Source organism: Pseudopipra pipra, chromosome 9, assembly GCF_036250125.1.
Source record: "Pseudopipra pipra isolate bDixPip1 chromosome 9, bDixPip1.hap1, whole genome shotgun sequence".
Classification (NCBI taxonomy): domain Eukaryota; kingdom Metazoa; phylum Chordata; class Aves; order Passeriformes; family Pipridae; genus Pseudopipra; species Pseudopipra pipra.
Genome location: NC_087557.1, coordinates 9,004,055 through 9,026,068, shown reverse-complemented (window position 1 = coordinate 9,026,068; position 22,014 = coordinate 9,004,055). Strand labels below are relative to the sequence as shown.

The 22,014-nt window shown below is 37.2% G+C and overlaps 1 protein-coding gene across 2 annotated transcripts in view; it reads left to right on the top strand.

Annotated features, from left to right (window-relative positions):
• The window catches only part of DENND1B (DENN domain containing 1B), a 159,511-nt gene that overhangs the window by 57,023 nt on the left and 80,474 nt on the right, over positions 1–22,014 (top strand). For both annotated transcript variants that reach the window (XM_064664456.1, XM_064664457.1), the window contains exons 4-6: positions 3,119–3,168; positions 12,652–12,771; positions 20,554–20,623. In XM_064664456.1, coding sequence (XP_064520526.1) covers positions 3,119–3,168; positions 12,652–12,771; positions 20,554–20,623 — 240 coding nt within the window. The remainder of the gene's footprint in view (positions 1–3,118; positions 3,169–12,651; positions 12,772–20,553; positions 20,624–22,014) is intronic.

The following is a 22,014-nucleotide window of genomic DNA, read 5'->3' as shown; positions in this document are numbered from 1 at the left end:
GTTTCTTCTGCTGTGATATAGGCATAAAGGAAAGATTTTTGTAAATATAATTTCCATTTTTGTTTAAGCTTTTTGTGGGGAAAACAGCATGCTGTAGTTCACATGATATTAATTTTATGATTTTATTTGTATAAGGAATGAAATAGTTATCCTTTAACTTAGCAATTAAACTCAATTGTGTATACCATTGTAGATGCTTCTTTGGTGTTTGAAAGCAAATAGACAATCCTTTCCTTGTGGTTTTGTTTTTTTACATCATTATAATTTTCCCCTTGTACACAATTTCTTTGTGACACAACGAGCATTTCTAAAAACACTAATACTGTGTGAACCAAAGGAGGAAATAATCATGGGACATATGAATCCAGATATTTTGCTTTCTGAAAACTCGTTCAACCTTCTGTCTTCAGAAATAAGCATATATTTTTATGAAGTTATGGATATAAAAGACAATAAAGATATTGTTCTTTTTCTGAGAGTGTGTATGTTGACTCAGGAGGAAGTCCTGACTGAGTTATGGAACCCTGAAAATGATGACCCATTAGGAGACAGAGCTCAAATTTTATTCAATAGAGAGGTTACTGCAAGTATCAACTGTAATTGTACACAAATAGTGACTGTGTATGTGAATATTTATCATTTGCATTTTAAATTTGTCTAGCAGCATCTTGAGGGCATCTTGTTTTCTTCCATTTTAAAAATCTGAATAGCACCTGTAATTAAGGAAGAAAACTGAGCCCTGGAAGCTAGGTAGGACTTCCATCTATTGATCTGTGTAAACCCAGCTTATGCTGTCAGGGGAGAAGCAGTCAACTGCTGAGCTGCTTTGTCACTGACATAAGCTGAGAGAGGTTTTTTTTTTTTTTTTTTGTCTATACTGTTTATACACCAGTCTATAGACCTGCTGGCTGGTTGAATTTTAAAGAGTGCGGAGGTTTAAAGACTTGTCCCCCGAGGGATGCTCCTGCCAGTTGGGAAGCGAGCTGAGGCTGCTCTGCAGAAGTTGAGTGCACGTGTGCTGGCTGGGGAGGGACGGGCGGCGCTGGGGGAGCGCTGGCCTGGGGAACGCTGCAAAACATACCCATAATTTTCAGGTTGTTTAGTCAAAATATTGAGCTAATACCTTTGGTTTTTTTGTTTTTGTTTTCTTCTTCTTGTGTGATAATTTATTCTGAGAGAGTACAATGGGGAACATAAATGAATACATTTCCATACCCAATTCTGAGTCAGTGCTAAGCTTACCAGGCAGCAATTAAAATCCTTGGTAGTGAGGAGAAAGTAATTTCCTGTAGTGTGAGAATAGGTGCAGATTTAGAAAAAAAATGACATACTATTTCTTTGGAACAGGAAAAAACAAACCTTATAAGCCTGAAGAGAGAGACTATTTGGAAATGTTTAGGAAATTCCTGAGTTACAAGTTTTGATTAGCCTGTTCTGTTTGTTTTCTTTCTTTAGAGTTTATTATTGCTATGACTGGAATCCTGTGTGCTTGTTCCTGACTGCAGAAATTCAAATGTTTACCTGCCCTGTTTGTATTTTGCTCCTTACCCTTCTGCAGTGGGCACTCACAGCAGGCAGGATGGTGCTTGAGCAGTTCTTTTTGGAGAGTATTATATGTACTGCTGTTGATCAGGAGTGAATAACCTTTCCCAAACACAATTGTGGCTTTCATACCCTTTATCTTTGCTGGCAAAGTAAAAGTTCTAAAGATTTCTTGAAGTCTCTTGTATGACTAAGAAATTATAAAAATGTTGACTTTTTCATTTTGTGCCACATGATATACCTTTGAAATTTTAAAGAGTGGGCACATCATATACCTTTGAAATATTGTAACTAGCACATGCATATTGTAGGCAGTCATCTTTTTCCTGAACTATTCATCCCTTGCTGATAAACTTGGATGGGTTCTTTATGTTTTACACTATCCACTGAGCCAGGCAAATGTTTAAAGTAAATAGTAGTTGTAGTGTGTAGGAATTTAAATACATAATTTCCCCTAATAGGAGTTCAACATGCAGTAAACAGTGTTCAGGCTGGAGAATGCTAACATCTTAGATCAGCTTCTTAAACACTCACGTGCAGCTCTGGAAATTTGTAATCAATATGCATTTTTCTGTATCCAGAAATACATGTCTGTTGGTCTGCTACAAAAAGGGAATTCTGTAGCTTTGACCGACTGCATTGATGTCTGCTGTTCTGCCTCTTCTTAGCTGAAGCGCTTCACAGGGGGTTTGTTTTCCCAGTTGGGAGCAAGGAAATAAAACCTGTTTTTCTAGGATCTTATAAAAGAATTTTGGGGGTATTTGCTGCTAACTGATCTGGTAATTCACTTTTTTTAAAAAAAAAAAAGGGAAGAAAAATGTTGACTAGTTTGAGAGCATTTTTATATTTTAATTAACACATTTTATGTGCCACTAAACAGCTTCTGAAATAAAATTGTGCAAGAAAGAGTGACATCATCCTTTTAGGCTATGGTACGAATGTAAATCTGGTGGATTTTGCTCACCCTCCACCCCCCCCTTTATTAATAGGAAAGCTTGCTTGTGAAACCCAAAGGGTTAATCATATAAATTTCTGCTTTGGACCAGCAGACGATTTCCATCATTTTCAGCGTTTGACTATGGAACATGTATAGAGTTGTTATACCTCTCTGTAATTCATTCTGCTGCCAACTTCATTCCCTTTTCTCTGCCTGCATTTTAATTGAAACAACATTTGTATTTTTGAGCCAGGATCTGTCAGAAGTCCCTGTGGCTAGTCTGTGGTACAAGTAGCAGCAGACGTGGCTTACCCATATGGTGTGGTGCTTCTTGTAAAATCCATATGGCCTTGTTGAAGGGAATCCCAGCGGGGATGTGAAGGGTGTTAATACCCTTCAGGCCAGGCCTTTCCCTCCTGGGGCTTCTGTGGCATTGTCTTTGCAATCTGCCAAAGCACAAACTTAATTCCTTTTTAATAATCAATTATTTCAGTCCAGGAACGTGTGCTGTATTTTTGCAATCGTATATTCCTTGAATTTATTATTTGTTATGAATATTTTTGGTCATTTTTTAAAAGCAAACCTTTGAAAAGCCTTTTCAAAAACCCGTAACTTTATTTCTTTTACTTACATTTTCAGGAAGTGCTGAACAGCGTTCCAAAGTTCTGCTTTCCTTTTGACATTGAAAGGTATGTGCTAAAGTTACCATTTATTTAAAAATTTTCAATAGAAAATTACATTTAACATAATTGCAAGCAAGGATATAAAGAAAAGGAAAATGTAATGTACTCCCTAAGCTTGCACCTGCAGATGAGAAAACATGCCCTTTGTTGTTCAATAAGTATGAAGTCACTAGTAGGAAGCTATCACAGCAAAATGCAACTTTTACAGAATTTTGGGGATATCTCTGTAAAGGTAGAGCTACATTCTGACTCCCAGTTTTGTCCATTTTAATTGTAAACACCATCTGTGTTAGTCTAAGGATATAACATAGTTTCCTTCAAGCAGCAAGCTTCATAAAAATGTTACAGTGCACCAGGATATAAGAACTCACTGAGCAGTACTGCAAACATGTTGCTTTGAGTTCAAAGAAATTGAGACTTTAATTGCATGCAAGTAGCTGAATATGCAATTGATTTTTCTCAGAGAAGAATCAAGACCGTTATTTATAATTAATTAGTCCTTACCTTTCTGGTATCAGTTATAGTCTGTCTTCCATGTAATGCTGCCAGTCATTTAAATTGTTCATATTAAATGTTTTTATTAATGAAAATATTTATTCGGGGTTGTGAAAATGATTAATGGTAATTAATTTAGTAGATTGAACTCACTTGGTTTGGAAAACTAATACTGTCCAAATTGGCAAAGATTAAATTAGAAACTTGATTTGCATGATTAATGAAAGATATATCCAGGTAGTGTGCAGGCTGAACCAGCTTCAGGACATGGGCATCAGTTTTAGATGGAGATTCAGAGACCAGAAGCATTTTTCAGATGCAAGAAGATTGTTCTTTCCTCTCATCTTTTACTCCACAGAGAGCAATCTTTGCAGGAAGACACACTGGCAAAATAAAGATCTTTATAAACATAACTTCCTTGAAGTAAACTAGGTTCAGTCTTTTATAGATGAATTTAATTAAGTTGTTTGCGGTTTGAACTGGTTAAGCTCACTTTCCTTTAAGCTGTTTTAATGACTTAACTAATATGTTTGTCAGTGTTGGCTTTAAAGCATTAAAGTCTTTAATGTGCTTAAGATATGTACAGAATTGTTTAAAATTGGTAATGAAGATGAATAATGGAAATAAAATTTGAGGATAACAGGAAAAGGTGAGGTTCTGTTGCTGCCATCCAGTGGCAAGAAGATAATCAGTGGCAGCAAAGAATTATTTTCAAATAACTGGCCTTAACTATTCCAGTTGAACCATTCAGAAGGCACCTGGCTGCTTGTATGAGATGGATGAACTTAATCAATAAACTGTGGGAATACATGAATTTATAGTATAGCTAAGCATGTATTTTAGCTGACTGTCTGAAGAAGTAAAAACCAAAGAAAATAGAAAAAAAAGAAAATAAAAAGTTATTGGATGCTTGTTGCCTGTCCATTAATACCCTTTGCGCCCCCCTCCCCAGACATGCTTTTTGACTGTTGGCCCCATGGTTGACAGTAAAGCAGTGCTCTCAAAGGTGCCAAATTTCTACAAATTTTGTAAAAACTGGTGGTTGGGCAGAAGGAGGAGAGGTTCTTGGAAGCTGAGATAAACCGATGAGGAGAATAAAGCCGACGTGTTCAGTCTGTCCCGCTGACGGCTCAGGGGCACCGCGGTGTCTTTAAAACAAGGTGCCGCACTCGCTGCTTCCTCCGTAGCTGGGAGCTGAGTTGTAGGGATTTGTGGGAGAACCAAAGGCAACGCGGGATCACGAGAGTATAAAAGAGCACAGACAAGGAGGAGGGGCAGAGCTGCTGTGGAGAAAAGGACAGAAATGCTGGAAGCTCATTCAGGAAAGCAGGAACTGTTTACTGGCAAGCCGTTTGTGTGAACAGCTTACTGGCTGCTTGGTGTATTTGCCATTTGCTTCTCAGTTCAAGCATTTTCTATAATGTGGACATTATTTTTTTTTTTTTTAAGAAAACCAGTTGCATTCTGCTTTCTCAGTTTAATTTTTTTTTTTATTTTGAAATTTGAATGATAAAGAAAAGGATTGGGAAAAACACTGCTGTAGTTTCTTTTCATATGGCTTTTTTCAATGGACATTTAAGATGTGACTAGTTTTTTTTCTAGTCATATATGTGCTTTTCATTTGCCTGATGAAAATATATATATTTTTTTGTCTTGTCTCGTGCAGAGGATCATGGTAGATGATACACCTAATACCCCCAAGTATTTTACAGACAGATTTCAATGACAATTTCTCTACAGAAAGCTTTGATTGAACCGAAATAGAAAATATGTGTTTCATTGATTGAGCATATTGAACTCTAGAGAGCACAGTTTGTCAGCCTGTATTATGTGTATTATACATGTATAAACTACGTCAAGCAATATCTGAGCCTATTAAGAGCTAGAAATTACCAGTGCTAAAGTGATAAATTCCACTGATTCTGCCAATCAAGATCAAAAAAATGTGACTCTGTTCCGTAGATTGCCTCTGGATTTCTACTATGCAGCAGAGTTGTAGGGAATGGAGTATTATTTCTGTTATCTAGCTAAATAAAACTCATTAAAGTGGGCAACCAACATTCTTCAAATTATGGAAATAGGAAAGTTAAAGCACTATTAAAGCACAGTGGTAAAATCATCATCACCTGTTTTCTTTCAGCTCACCCATATTAGTTACCAGATGAACTGAAAAATGAATGAGAATGTATATTTGATTTTCTTTTATTCACTGTACTACAGTGATCATAGACAGAGATCCAGATTTAGTTCTCACTATTTGATGCTGCTTGCATCCTCTCACCAGATGTACTTTATCTTTTATGCATATGTTATAAATAAATGTACACTACTTGTTCTAATTATTAAAAATACATACTGTGAATGGTGATTAAAAATCTAGAGGTAACTCCCATTAAATTTAAGCTTAAAGTCAAGCCAATAGAGGCACAATGGTGTTAAAAAATTCTTTGACGATGACTTAAACTTTTGAGTTTTATGTATAATTTTTTATTGAAAGCAAGCACATATTGTCATTACTGCTAGTTATGGCTTACATTTTATTCTGAAGAGGTTAAGAAATGAATTGCATCATAGAAGTTCTTGAGCATTTGCTCCAAGAACCTATTTCTTTTTCTGAGAATAAATTATTTTATGTTTAGTAAATGATGCACTCGTATAACATTCTGACAGTTTCCTTATATATATTTATGAATAAGTTCCCTTTGGTACACAAGTCCTTTGGTTTTTTTATATGGACTATGAAGATTTAACATTTGAGGATATAAAGATTTTAATTTCCTTTTAGTGTTTGCTAAAGTAATATTAATGCATCAGAGAAAAACACTTTGTCCTCTTTCTTGTTCTTTGAGTCCTTTATGTAAATTCTGCATGTTTTTCTTCCCTTTTCTTTCTCCAATAGTCTTCTTTATTTTCACTCTCAACCCAAAATTCAGGTGTAACTTTGCAGAGTCATACTCCTTGATCTCTGCATCCATCTGTCAGTTATTTAGCTGGATGATGACTAATGAACAAGTGACTTCTCCTCTTGTTCCTTTTGGAACCATTTCAGATTCAGTCCGAAGTTGTGCTACGTCACTGCTTGACCCCTCGTTTTTATCTGTGCTTTGAATCTCCCCCATTTCTCTCCACCATAAGTACCTCCCCTCACTTCTTTCATTCCTCAGTCTTTTCCCTTTCAGGATGAATTTCTCCTGCTGAATGTGTAGCCCATATACCTCTTTAGATAAGACACTCTGGGAACTGCCTGTAGGATCAGCATGGAGACAGTGATACATATCTCGTTAACTCTTCCTACGATACTCACCCAATCACAGGGAAGTGTTAGATTTTGGAGCATAAGCAGTGATGTTGCTGCTGCAGTAGAGGATTTCTCTTTAGCAGCAGAATATCACTCAAGTATGGGAATTAATGTGAATATTATTTAACTCCTAATCTGTTAGGGTCGATGAGTAATAATAGCAGGAGTGACATCACTGGTCACTCTCCTGTTCTTGGCTAATGCTGTTTCTGTTATTTCTGGTGAAAGTCTGTGCAGAAACGAGACAAGTACAAAACAATGGCTGTAGAGATCATTGGATTTGCAGATCTCGTGAAAGGCAGTTATATCTTACACGAAAATTTTGCCTTCAGAGTAAATAGTTGAGAATGAAAAGGAAATAATCAAGGAAGTATTTCAAGCTGTACAGGTGAAGATAAATAAACTAGCATTCCTTTTACACTTCAGTCGTTGCAGTCAGTTTGCAAGATGGGTTACAAACTCAAACATACAGCAGCAGTTATATACAACTGATTTCTTTGTATCTTTTTGTCTCACTGTATTATGGTCCGTGTGTGCATAATATTGAACATATGTGTGAGAGAGAAGTGTTGGTAAGGACAGGCTGCAGTGTGCACTGTGGAGTTTCCATGTGTGTGCAGATGTGGACCTGTCTGAGAGGAAACCTGGGAGTGCCAAGGGAGCTGCAGTGTGCTCCCATAGACCCTTGGCCAGGTATGATGATCAGGGCTCCTAAACAGAGAAGGCTTCTGTTGCAACTTAAATACTCCCAGTGAGACTCTTTGCTAAGTAATTGTGGTTTCTTTTAATGCTTCCAGCATTTGTTGTTCTGAAAACATAACCCTATTTAGAAGATAAATATTCTTTCTGTTCATGGGAAATGTCTTAGTTGATGGTGGTTTTGTCCATTTTTGTATCTTCTGCAGTTTTCTTCCTGTTCCTTTTTTTTTCTGAATTATAAGGGGTTGGGGCTTCTGGGAAGCAGAGCTCAAATGGGATAACTCAGTTGGAACAGAGCAGCCCTCCTCACAGGGAGCCTTTGGAGTTGTTGGAGGGGGCCTGGAAATGGAGAAAATAATCCCTGAAGCTTAGATTTGAGTATAGCGATTAGTTGAAGAAGACTGCCCAACCCTGAGTTACTGTCTGTCTCTCTAGTCTCTCCATCAGCTTGTACCACTACCTTAACATTTGTTTTTCAAATTCCTGCTTGAAACAGTTTCTAATATGTTCTTTGATTTGGGGAAAATTAGGGTGAATTTGCTTTTCAGCATTTAGCTTGGGAGTTGAAATACCTGTGAAATTCTCAGGTTTAGGTAGCAGCTGCTAAAACTCCAATCTGAACTATGTACTTCAGTTACACTGGTCAAATACATATATGTGCCATTTTATAATTAATGATACGAATAACTTTATGACTCATTTTTGAAACCAAGAATCTGTATTCCCATGCATAAGGTCTTTAATTTTTTGGAACTCTTTAAAAATTCCTAAAATTCAAAGAAAAAATAATTTTAAACATCTGCTCTATCCTAAACTAATTAATTTGGAAGAGGAGCAATTTTTGTTGAGAATAAGGTATACATTTAATGATTAGATATGCTGCTTTTTGTTTGAAGGAGAGTTTCAATTCCTGGCTTAATCAGCTCTCTTAAGGCTCTCTTAAAAATGAGGCCTGAGTGATGGCTGTAATGTAAACAAAAAACTTTAAAATGACTCTTTACCTATTCCATGGGTACCAAGGAGCCTTTTCTGCATTGTGTAGGTACATACTTAAAAAATTTTAAAACCTATTTTTATTTCTATAGTGAACTGTAATAACCTTGAAAGAGCTCATTGTAGTCTACAGGGTTAATAAGTATTTACACACATTCTTCTAGTGATTTATTATTGCTGAACTAAGATTAAAAGTAAGCATGCAGGGCAAGAGTTGAAAGTGAGTCAAAAGCAAGGCAGAGGAATGAGTGAGGAGAAGGTCGGTGATGCTTGGGAACAGTTTGTGCCTGCTCTCCCCTTGCAAGTGAGCAATTCATGCTCTCTTCAAATCTCCAACTAGACCAATGTTCTGCAGGAAGGTTTTGAAACTTGGCTAGTTGATCCTGTGATCCAGTAAAAAGTCTAGATAACATTTTGTTTAGGGAATTCTGGTACGTAATAATTGCATTTTACCTGTGCTGATTTTCATGTTAAGAAAAACTTGAGAGGCATCAATGTTGTGGTTCAGTAGCAGTGCCAGGAGCTGCTGCCTGCCTCTGGAGGTGAGACTTGATTTCTGAACAACTGAATGTGCCATGGTGCAACAGAGAGGCACAATCCCCAAGTCACTTGGCCCAACATTTGTCTGCGTGATGGAACATGCTATATATATGTTAAAACTGTAGTGCTAGCACTTCTGGAATGTTTTGTGTGTCTGGTTTATGCATTGTGGTTGTCTATTGATAGACAGAAATCCCTAATTGACATTTGTTTTTTTTCTGTAAGGCTTGCATATAGTTAGTTTTAATTCTGCTGAAGAGGAGTGGAAAAACAGGCCTCCTTGCTGCCCCCACATCTTAAATGGAGCTCTCAAATTTAGAAACCTAGAATTAATTCAGTATTTTAAACTCTGATCAGAGAATGTCGTCCAGATGGATGATCACTGGCTTCTGTTAGCTGTTCTTTTGAAGCAAATGGGACCAAATGCAAACTTTTGGGTTCTTGTGGATATTCAGTTTTAGTCTTGGAGTTTTTCTCATATTAAAAATCTGAAACTTGCTGCTTACATCTTTCTAAACTGTGTGGGAAGCAGTTTTCAAGCCGGGCAACTTTTACACTGACTGTCAAAATATGGAGCTGCCTCTCTTAAAAAAGCAAAGATATTGATTTGGAGGTGGTGAGATGGCATTGGAATTGATTCCCACTGAACTCATAACTTGACTGGGCTATTTTTAATAGAAAATATCAGAATTTAAATCTCATTTTTAAGGTGGCTGTGTGTAGTGACGTTTTGCTACGCTTTAATTGAAATACTGGTTATTTTCCCATATCATCTTCAGGTTTTGGGAAGGGAGGCTGCAAATAGCTGGAAGCAGGAGATCCTAATTGATGTCAGTTTTTGGGGCTAAGGAATTGAGTTCAAGAAGTAATGGTGTAGTCATTTGGCTAACATACATGTACACAGTACATCAAAGGCAATGCCTGCATAGATGGACATGTATTAACAGTTGCTGGTTATGAGTTATGAGTGATCTCTTTAGGTTAAGATGATGGTGCACAGAGACCCCATCCTAACCATGCCAGGTGTTCTGTGGTGTAAGGAGAAGCCAGTCAGGGCTGCTGGGAGCTCCAGGCCTAACAGTGGGATACAGCAGAACAAAAGAGAGTGGGAGCAGGAGGCAGCCGAGGTCACTGCACTGCATTGCCAGTGCTACTGACTGAGCAGCTACTGCTGAGTTACTGTGTGAGCCCCTGGCCACAGTGTGCGCAGGGGCACTGAAACCACACTGCAGGTTTCATGGCAGTCTGCTCTCAGGAATAAAGAGGAAAATGCAGAGATGTGAAATAGAAAATTGCTTGGTTGGCAGGGGAGTAATAATGCCCTATTATTGATGGCTCTCAGTGTACAGGCAGCATGACACAGAACCTGAGCAAAGAAGGGCTGAGCGAAAGCCACTGCGCATTTACCATTTAAAGAGCACACTAGGGTTGTTCCAGTCTGTTGAAGAGAGCTGAGGAAAGTGTTCTAATTATTTGAGTTTAATTACCTAACTAAAAAAAGTCCATTCATTGTCATGGGTTTCCAGTGGTTATATTGGACTTAGTGTATCTTGTAGTGTTGTATGCACAGTTTATGTTTCAGCCCTGTCGCTGTATGATCATGAGGGACTAAACTAAACTGAAAAGAATGGGAGATTGCAATCTGGGTAGTGGTACCACTTAACTAATCTTTAAGCTTTTGTCATACATATGTTAAGCAATATAATGTGCCTGTGTCCTATGTAACTTCTCTTGCCCTTTGATCATCCACTTTCTTTTTCCCCAGGGGAAAATTTTCTGTATTTTATTTTGGTGAAGATTTAAAAAAACACAAAACAAGCAAACCGGCAAAAACCCAACCAAAACCACAACAAAAAAACCCCAACCCGTATTACAAGGGATAAATTAAAAAAATATTTTGTGGTCTTGGACTGATAGACTGAGGTTTGTGATGGTTTTCAGCTTCTCTGGGAATTCATTTTGGCCCACAAATTCTATGATTGGCCCACAAATGACACATGTTAATCATAGCACTTAACTAGCAGGTGCTTAGGTATTTTGCTGTAGAAGAGCATGTCAGAATAGGAAAAGAACAGCAGACAATAGAATTACAGGCTGAACTGTTGCATTTTATGCTTTCAAATCTTCATGCACTCCCCATCTTAACTTTGTTTTCATTTGATTTTAATGAAATCTTTAGTATTCTCTTCTGGACAAAACCATTCTATGCCACACATCACCTCTTTTGGCTGAGAATGCCAAGTCTGCCTAGAACTAATTTTGTTTGGGAGATTTTGGAAAAGTGAAATATGTATTTCTGTGAGTAAATTTCAGCTACAGTTTGTTAGTCTGCTAAAATGCTTACATCAAATGCATTTTGCAGTTTCTGTGAAGATCACTGAAGTTTGGTCACACTGAGAGTGGGTCCATCCCATGGTCTCAGTTATATTCTGTCTGAAGCTGACAAACTGCACAAGAGAAAAATGTCCTGCTTGAGAACCTAAAGGAGAATTAGGAACATCATGACACTGAAGATGCCATTTGTTAAAAGGAAATTGAGAAAAGGCTCATACTGTCAAGCAGAAAGTGGGGGATCAGGACTGGAGGTTGGAACTAAGATCTGGAGATGAGTATGTGCAGTCAGAGGTGGCATGGGAGGGGACGTAGAAACTCAGTACAAGTGCATTTTAGCCTGCACTGCTGAGGGAGTGCTGGCTGCACAGAGCTTGGGGATAAGAGGAGGGAAATTTGGTGTAAACTTGCTCTGTCTCAAGTGGGTATGTATTTTGATACAGTCTTGAAGATATTGTTACTTATTTTTTTTAGCTCTTGTGCTGTTAGTTCTTGATTATGTTCTAGCTTTTACATTTCCAGAACCAAAAAAATTTGCACTGGAAGATAAACTCGGCACAAATTCTTTGCTGGGCAATGTGTAGAGCAAAAAAAAGAAGGAAAATCTGTGGAAGATGCATAGGGAGGCTACAGGCTTAACCAGTGAAGATAGTCAAAAGGGATTGAAAAAAAACAAGCTATTTTTATAATGGCTGCTGTAAGCCAGGCCCATGTTATGACATGTAATAAATTATTTGTAGAATTTTAAAACTTTGTTTGGGTTGCTGTTCTCCACAGCTGAGGTGTGCTCAAAGCCAATAAACTGTGGCAAGCTTGTACTGGCTCTGGCTTAAGTTTATTCTGTGCTTAAGAACAAACCTTATGAAACGCCCTGTACTTTCAGAGTAGGGGCCAGATGCAGTGGAGCACATCAGCAGGAGCACGGAGCTGGGGCAGCAACTGGGGGCACGAGTGAAGGAAGGACTGGGCTCTTCTGTGCCAAAGGGAAGGAGTGGGGTGCAAGAGATAGCCTGGATGGTGGGAAGGGAGAGAAGAGTAGCGAGGTTTGAGCGTGGAAATACTTGAGACTAGTGACTTAAATGCTTGTGTTTTGTGTGATTTAGTGGTTTTATGCTCTGTATCTGGTTTTCCAGGGTGTCCCAAAACCAAGTAGGACAGCATTTCACCTTTGTGCTCACCGACATTGAAAGTAAGCAAAGGTTTGGATTTTGCCGTTTGACGTCAGGAGGCAAGATCTGCCTCTGTATTTTAAGGTAAGTTGGTATAAGAAAAATTAAGCCAAGGAGTCAATATAAAAAAAAATACAAGAACAAAATTAGCTTTTGCAAATTCTCTGCTAATGTGTTTTACTTCTCTATCAGGGTATCATTTTTCTACAACAGTGATACTCTGAGATAATCTTTTCTTCCTTCATCAAGCTAGAAACAAATTTTTTTGCTGTACTCCTAACATTGTCGGTCTGGCTTCTAATGCTGCAGTAACAATGTTTAATCAGTTACATGCACTCAAGTATGCACATTTAAATACAGTATGGACTGCTGCAGAGCAAAGGATGTAAATTCTCAGCTGGTGTAAACCTGGGTATTTCTTTTAACATTTCCCTGTAGACATACATTAGCTAAAGATTAGTCAATGGTCTGTTACTTGGTAGAAATAACTAGGAAAATGAAAAGTGGCAAGCTGTAATTTTTCACTGAACCATAACCAAAGCATTGCCTTTATTGCTTTTATTGTGACAATTTCAAATTTACAATGCACAGCTAAATGCATAACAGCACTAGCTTCAGACCATTGTACTTCTAGCTGGGGAGTCTGTTTGTCTTCTGTGTGTGTGTGTGTGTGTGAGAGAGTGTGTGCTGTGTTTAACTCAGACAGAAAGAATGCATCAGTTTCCATCTGATATGTTCTGGTATCCAGTCTGGTTTTCACTCTGAATTCAAGATCCATTAGAAGTGACAAAATGAAAGAGGACTCACTAAGCAGATTTCTTTTGGCATTTTATCTGTTTCCACCTTGCACATGATTATTGATCTTAAATTAACCAAATGAAAAAAAATAAATTAACAAATGAATGCTGTGTGTGCATGTTCACTGTGGCTTTTGTCTATATATCAAAATAACATAAAATGATATTTGCTGTGTTTATATACACATGATGACTGATGTATGAGCAATTCAAACTACTTTTTCATTGCAGGTATTTGCACAGTAGTCATAGACTTTTAAACACACAAGGGCAGGTGTACATAAATGCCATGTTGAATTACCATCTCCATATGCACATCTATGTATATTGCCTCAAACAAGAGGAATATATTAAGATTGCCAACTGAGGCTTTTACAGAGACATCTAGAGATAGTCCAATACAAAAAAGTTAACTAAATGAAGTCATCATAAATAACTGAAATATAAGCAAGAATCTCTGAAAAGAAGAGCAGAAACAAGCCAGTCAAAGTGATGAGAAGGAGATACCGTAGAGATTTAGATAGGCTGGTGAGTGGGTTACAGGACACAACTTTTCTGTTGTGCGTGTCTTTTGTCGATGGTACCAAACCATGTATTAAGCTGCTAAAGACAGAGGATTTGAACTACTGAGTGGCATTCTTAACTGAAAGCTGAAGAAAAGGCTGCTTGTCCATCAGCAGTTTAAAGCAGTGTCTAAGATTAGAGTCATGTGGTTTATGAGACTTCTCTCTGTAATTCATTCTTTATCTGAAACACCAGCTAAAGGAAATTATCTCTGAATTTGCAACCACATGATCCTGCTTTAAACTGGATAGTTTGAAACAGAAAATATACTTGTACATAGAAAATTCTTCTATAAGTTTTACGGGACTTTTTTTGTGTTCTGTATACACATGTATATGAACTGTGTAAACAGAATCTTTTCCCAAATCAGAATGTATTGTTCAAGTTCTCTGTATGTTTATCAAGTGAAGAAAAAATCCTCCCAGGGAGCTTTCTCAGGCATTGTCAAAAATGAACATGCAGAGCTTTCCTGCAGTTGCCAAATTCAAAGTGCCAGTAAGTGCTAAACCATAGTAAGGTGAGAAAATAAATCTTGGATTATTATCCAGAAAAGTTGTGCGATTCCTTTGCAAGTTTTATTTTAATTTTTTTTTTTTTTTAAACTGCATGGCTGCTTTGTGAAGCTCTCAGTGTGGATCCTGCTGTATCACCTCCTCCCTCTCCACAAACTGTTTTTGCAGCCCTGTAAGACAGCAATAGGCATATGCCACGATAGGCATATTGTAAAATACCTTGTTGTGCTCATATCCTGTACTAGATCTTTTCTCCTAGTTTTATTTTTTCTATTTTTAGGAAATGGTTTTGTTAGTTGAGGTTTGAAGTGGCACAATAGAAACTTCAGTGTTCACTTTTGAATAATGGGAGACTCAGTTCTTCTGACTGTTGTTTCTAAGTACCATTGCTGCTTGCAGTAGGAATAATACTTTCAGGGTTTACATGAAATTGTTTTTGTATTACTTGAATGGTTTTAGTACAAAGTACAAATAATTTGTTAAAAATCCTTAAACTGTTGTTTGACTCTGAGGTTGACCTTAGGTATGCCAAGGAACACAAAATGCATCATTAAAATGCTTAGTCCTAGATTTCGTTAATTTTATGACTATAAAATTGTCACCTACGTTTCTAAATGAAATGCTCTAATAAGGAAGACAGGTTTATGTGGTCAGGCTTTGTAGTTCTTCAGTTCAGACCACGCTTGAAGCTTTTTCACTCTTCCTTTAGGCAAATCCCTTAGAAGCAGAATGTTTCAATTTTACACATTTTGTGTCAATTTTCCAGACAGAAAAGCAGCCCCTAGACATTAGACATTTAGCTACGGAAAGGCAGTTTCCTTAGTTTTATTTGATTACTAGAAGTTAGATTCCTGCTGATAGTTCAGGACTGTTAGTGGTTACCTGACTATTTGACAGAAAACATTTCCTCTCCTTTGTTTAACCTTTGACTCATGAATGTAAAAGTTTTATCAGAGCTATAGCAGAAGCACCAGTGAGGTGGAAGTCTACTTATGGCAACAAGGGTTATGTGTGACTTTGAATAAAAGTCTGAGCTCCTGCCTTGTGGCTCATTTGGATTGAAAGAAAATGTTAAGTACGTTTTTAATTAACCGTGAAATATCTTGGTCTCTTGCTTTTGTGGCAGACAGTGGCTGTACTTTTAAATAAAGACCCCTGTATTCTCAGTCAGGGAATATATATCTATTAAAACAATATTGTGTATGTTTTGATGTTTCTCTTTATTATGGAAGAAATATTTAGAAAAATTTTTGTATGTTGTTGGAGGTTACCCTATGTTTGTCTTGTATGTTTGTTTCTCAAACAGCTGTTAATTATAACATGAGGAATGCAAAGACAATGTGTACAATTAAAGAAAAATAAATAGGAAACTAATAATGGTTTCATAGCTTAAGAAATAAAATTATTTTTATTTGAAGTTTAGGTTTCTACATACATTAAAATTAAACATTAAAGCCCTGTTTTTTCTCTGCTTTATCTATTGTGAAGGGGCTTCATTGATAACCTTTTGACATTTTCATAAAACAGCTAATTAATTATAAAATGCACTCCTCATACATAATTTTATGAATACAAATATGGTGGTAAGGTCTTTCTAGTAATGGACTTTAATTTTGATTTTATCTGTTGTTAAGGTACATATTAGTGTGACAGTTTTGAGTTAGGAATAATATATTGCAGGTCTCTGTTAAATTCAGCCACTTCAAAACTATGTTTTTCACACAATGCATTTCTGTACTGACTTGAGAAGAAGTTGTTACCCAACATAATAAATGGTGATGGACACTTGAGTGCTGGATGACTTTTCTGTACATAGACTAGTTCTTCTGTGCAAAACAAAGATTAAATAATTTTGCAAGATTTGCTAACAGGACAAGCTAAGAAGATTCTTTTACCTGTAATGCTTCTTGTTTTTAGCTATCACACACAAAAGTGCCATAAAAGGCAACAAGGCCAAGTGCCAGCTTTCTGCACATGGGTCACAACAGCCCCAAGCAGTGCTGCAGGCTGGGGGAAGAGTGTCTGGAAAGCTGCAGAAAAGGACCTGGAGGTGCTGGTGCAGCTGAACATGAGCCAGTGTGTGCCCAGGTGGTCACAAAGGCCAATGGCATCCTGGCCTGGATCAGAAATAGTGTGAGCAGCAGCACCAGGGCAGTGATTGTCCCTCCGTACTGGGCACTGGTGAGGGGCATCTCAAATCCTGTGTCCAGTTCTCAATTCAGGAAACACATTGAGGTGCTGGAGCGAGTCCAGAGAAGGGCAACGGAGCTGGTGAAGGGTCTGGACCACAAGTCATATAAGTAGTGGCTGAGGGAGCTGGGGGTGTTTAGCCTGGAGAAAAGGAGGCTCAGGGGAGACCTTGTCACTCTCTATAACTCCCTGAAAGGAGGTTGTAGCCAGGTGGGGGTCAGTCTCTTCTCCCGGGCAACTAGTGACAGGACAAGAGGAAATGGCCTCAGGTTGCACCAGCAGAGGTTTAAATTGGATATCAGGGAAAAATTTCTTCAAGGAAAGGATTGCCAAGTACTGGAACAGGCTGTCCAGGGAGGTGGTGGAATCACCATCCCTGGAGGTATTTGAAAGATGTGTAGATGTGGTGCTTAGGGACATGGTTTAGTGGTAGATTTGGCAGTGCTGAGTTAAGGGTTGGACTTAATGATCTTGAAGGTCTTTTCAAACTACTGGATTCTCTGATTTGATGTACAGTGCTTTATCCAATATGATGTACAGGATAAAGATGTAAAACATGGGGTTTAATAATCATGGCAATGTTTATCTATGAATAAATCTGTTTACTAGAGTAGTCCAAATGGATAATTAGGATTATTAACAAATGTGCCTTCCAAAATGGGCTTATGATATAAGAGGACAAAAATGTTGGCTGACAGCCTTGAGAATGCTACAAAATGTGAAGAGCTTATACTTGGTCTTTGAACTGAGAATCTAAAATACCACCTGAGAGTTGTCTTTATTATGAACACAGCTGTGTTTACTTTTGAATGCAGAGATGCATTCTATATGCACACACACAAATGCATTCTTTATTGTTTATGAAAATGACAAATATAACAATTCTTTATTATATTGAATTAATTAAAATTAGCAAATATATAAAAGAAACATATAAAGTGAACTTTTTTTGCTTCCAATAGGTCTTTGTAATATTTTGTTGCAGTAAGAACATTATAATTAAAAATATTGACAAAAATTTTTGCAATTAAACCGTTCTATTGAAGAACTGAAGATTATGTGGAAAACAAGCAGAGGACAGGTTCTAGTGGCCTTTGGTTTCATGCCATATAATGTAATGGAGTACTTGTTTTGGTTTCCTTAAGTTTTCAGGTTTAAGAGGCACGTAGAATTTATATTAACCTCATGTCTGTGATTATAAGGCTTAAAGCAATTCTTTTTCCAGCCTTTCAGCTCAAAGGAAACTGACTTTATTTTATAAACTATGTTGAAGTAGTGTGTTTTTACAATGTTTTTCTTTGCACTTTCGTTACACAAAGACATGGAAGTGTATCATGAGCCTGATTTTGCTAAGGGAATAAATTCTTGTTCAAGTGCTCTGGTCAGCATGCCTCACTGTACGAAAGAAAAATTCTCCCGTGGCTTTTTGCTAGGGTTCATTAATTTCAAATAATGAATTTGACCTTTTTTGCACAGACTTAAAAATTGCATTTAATTTTTCTTTTCTCAGTAAGAGAGGAGTTGAGCTCATACATACAGGAAAGAAATATGGTAATATTTTATCGAAGTAGGAGCATTTATTTTTGTAGAATGCTGTTCATAAATGTTCATTATGAAAAATAGATGATCAGATGATATTTTGGAGTATTCGACAGCAAAATATGCTGGGGTCATGTATACTGCTAACACAGAGGTGATAGCAACAGACTGGAAAGCCTTTAGGTAGTCTCGCCTGTTTGTGTGTCCAGTGTTATAAAAATACTTTGCAATTTATACCTACCTTGTGCCTTGACTTGGACAAAACACTAGGACAGTGTTCCAGTCCCTGCTGCAATTTGAGACTGTAAAGCTGTTCAGTAGCTCTGACATTTGCAGGTACTCTGAACGCTGTGGTGAACAATTCTGTTTGCCCATCTAGGCTGTGTTTCAATGATGTGTAAAACCAGGTTAACATGATTTCAGAAGATAATAGAACAGGAGTCTTAGGTGAAAGAAAGCTCAAAGATCAGATGTTTTAGGTGCTATTATGATAGGTGTTTTACAAGGGCGTGCAGCGTTCATGCCTGTAAGCAGTGAGTGACCTTACACAGGTGCACTGAAGTAAATTTTTATGATTATATAAGAATATATTGAATAGCAAATGCAATAAGGTCACACCTTAACCACTGTCAACAATACCGAGCATTAAAAGTGTCTGTGAGCATTAAGAGGTTGATGTAGTTTTGATTAATAGCCAGCACAGGGTATGGTAAAGCATGATAAAGACATTAATAGAGTGGCTTTAGAGGAAATCATTAAATCATTGCCACTGTGTCTCTTCGGCTTGGCAAGAGTAAATTCATGATGGGTTTTTGTGGTTTGGTGGTTCGTTGTTTTTTTTTTGGTTTGGGGTTGTTTCGTTGGTTGGGTTTTTTTGGTGTGTTTTGGTGTTTTTGAGAACCAGCAGTTAAGCATTTATAAAGATGGCAAAAAGTAAGATTGCTAGACAATGCATAGCTGTGTTCAGATTTCTGCTGTTCTTTTTTTTTTTTCCCTGAGAACTGGGATCTATTTCTACAGCTTTGCCAGCTAAGTACTGAGAACAGAGGTGTTAAAAAGAAAACATAACCCTTCACTGGAGTCACTGCACAAAACCCTGGCTTCTCTACCAGCTGGGCTTTCCCCTAACAGCTTTCCTTTTCCTATCAGGGAAAACATTTAGGTTCTGCATGCTGGGCTTTTTCAGTGGCAGTTAGCATGTTTCCTGAAATATATAAATTTGAAATTTTAAGGTCTGTCCACAACGTGCCCTAAAGCCTTTAAGAAATTCACGTCTGTAGATTTACACTGCTCTGAGTAACAAAGTCTGTAGTATTGCATATAAATAAATAAAACATTTCAGGCTTTATTTCCTTTCCAACTCCCCCTTCTAATCTCAAACAGAGATGTCTAACAGACGTGAGAAGATGTGTAATTTGTAAATGGGGTGTAATTTATACTGGTACTATTTAGTTTATCGGATTTAATAGCTTAAATAAGGGTGATGGAAAGTTCTGTAGCATGTGGTCATTGATGATGTCACTGTTAAAGGTAACTCTTCTGTAAATAGGTGACAAAAAATGGAATTTATTCCATTATGTTTGAATTTCTTTCCTTGTGCTCTTCAGTTTTGTCTTATTTATCTTGCATTGTTTAACTCAGAGTATTGCACTCATACGGGCTGCAGATTAGTGTTAAAATTCTCTTAAGTATTCATGTATTAATGTTTACAATATTGGTGAATGTTTTTATTTTTGAAAGTTAATTCTATCTATAAAAATGGCTTTATAGGGAGACCAATATTCTTAGCTATAATACAACATCTATACTACTGTGTAGCGTTGCAGCACTTGTCAAATATGGGGTAGCTGGTCTGCCCAGGTAAAGTCGTTTTTGATTCTTTTGGGAAGCAGCAGTTCTGGCAGGACACTGGGTATAGGAGGATGTAGAATTTCAAAATTACAAATAACTACTGAAAGCTGTAACAATTAAAGATAGTGGGAAGGAGATTGGACAATGTTTGAAATGGGTTTTTTGGTGCCTTTAAAATAGTAAGTCTAAGTATTGTGAGCTAATCTGTGCCTAATGGAACTTCATAGAGGTGCCCAGCATATCTGTCTATCAGTGACATACCATTACATTTGTGGGGAAAGTTTTATATGCTTTTCATTTATATGTAAAAATATTATAAAAATATGCAAGTCAGATCAATCATCATAGTATTTTATAAACTCTGGAAAAATACATTGATATTTTATTCAACCACTTTTTTCCTCCTCTTTTAGTTACTTACCATGGTTTGAGGTATACTACAAGCTCCTAAATACCCTGGCAGATTATTTGGCTAAAGAACAGGTAATTTTAGATATTCTATTTCTTTGTGGAAAATATTTTCCTTGCAATAGTAGTCACCATTTGAAATGCTGAAAAGGGATTCTATACTTTTTAAAAGTGTAAAATTTTAGTAGGATTTAGTAGCAAGTGTATTCATCTTACCAAAATTCAAAGAATCTGAACATACAGCTGCCACAGTCACTTGAATCCCCCATTAGTCTTAAAAAGCTGCTGAAAATATACCTTTATAAAGTGTCAGTCTCAGCATAGACAAGTCCTGGGTGAAGTGTGAGCAAAGTGTCACATCACTGGAGACTTGTGACGTATCAATTGTAAACCGCAGATCTCTGGAACTGTCTGATTATCAGCTGCAAATGCTTTTTGTTCAGAACTGTATAAAATATGATGTGCTGTTTCACCCTTCATATTAACTAAAAACTACCTCTCATAATTCTGTCATCTCAGCTAGCAGGACAAAATTACTTGCAGCATTTGGTGAAGAATCATGATAGTTTAGTTTGCATATTCATGAGCAATTAGATGTATTCCAGCATTACACAGCAAAGGAACCGCTGGCATCTGTCTTTACTGGGAACATTAAAGCTATACCTTTCTGCTTTAACTGCATTTGTGTACTAGATTACAATTAAAAAAAAAAGGCATCAGTATTTAGCCATATGCTCTTGACTGGAGAAGCTGACATTTCAAAAATACATGAAGTATAGAATAAGCAATAATTCTGCATTATAGTAAATGGACTATAGAGAATGATGATATTTTATGTAAAAAGGAAATGCAGTAGGAAAGTTTGGTGTTAGCTGTGTGTTTCAATAAAGTGTTAAATATATATGTCTTAGAAACACTGTAAGGAGAACTTGATTTGGGCCCCAATTTCACTGCTATAGAAAAAATTGTTATTAAGGTTCTATTTGCAGAAGAGGATGTGTGTTGTCCTGATCACCAGTTCTGCCATTGCAGCTATTACTTGCAGCAATTTAAGTAGTAGAGTTTTATGTTTGTTGTTTTATATGCTAAGAAAACTGCTTTGATGGGTCAGAAAGTTTTAGCAGTACTGAAGTATTTTGTTACAGTGCCTGGTGCCACACCTGTTGCTGAGGAGGCTGTTGGAGGATGTTGCTCCCTCCCAGCCCCAGGCACTGTTCATCTGACCAAGAGCTAGACCCAAAGTCTTGTCAATTATCTTGTTTTATGTGTTCTGATGAAACATTTTCAGAGTGTACAATATAGATATGTAGCTGCATATTTAGTAAAACTTTGAATAGACATATATCCTGGCTAACAGTTTTAGGAAGATGATGTCCAGGATGCATGGACCAACTAGTTTTCAGTTGCAAATGATGTGATTCATTCAAGGAGTATATGGGGAAACATAAGAGATTGCCTTAACTTGC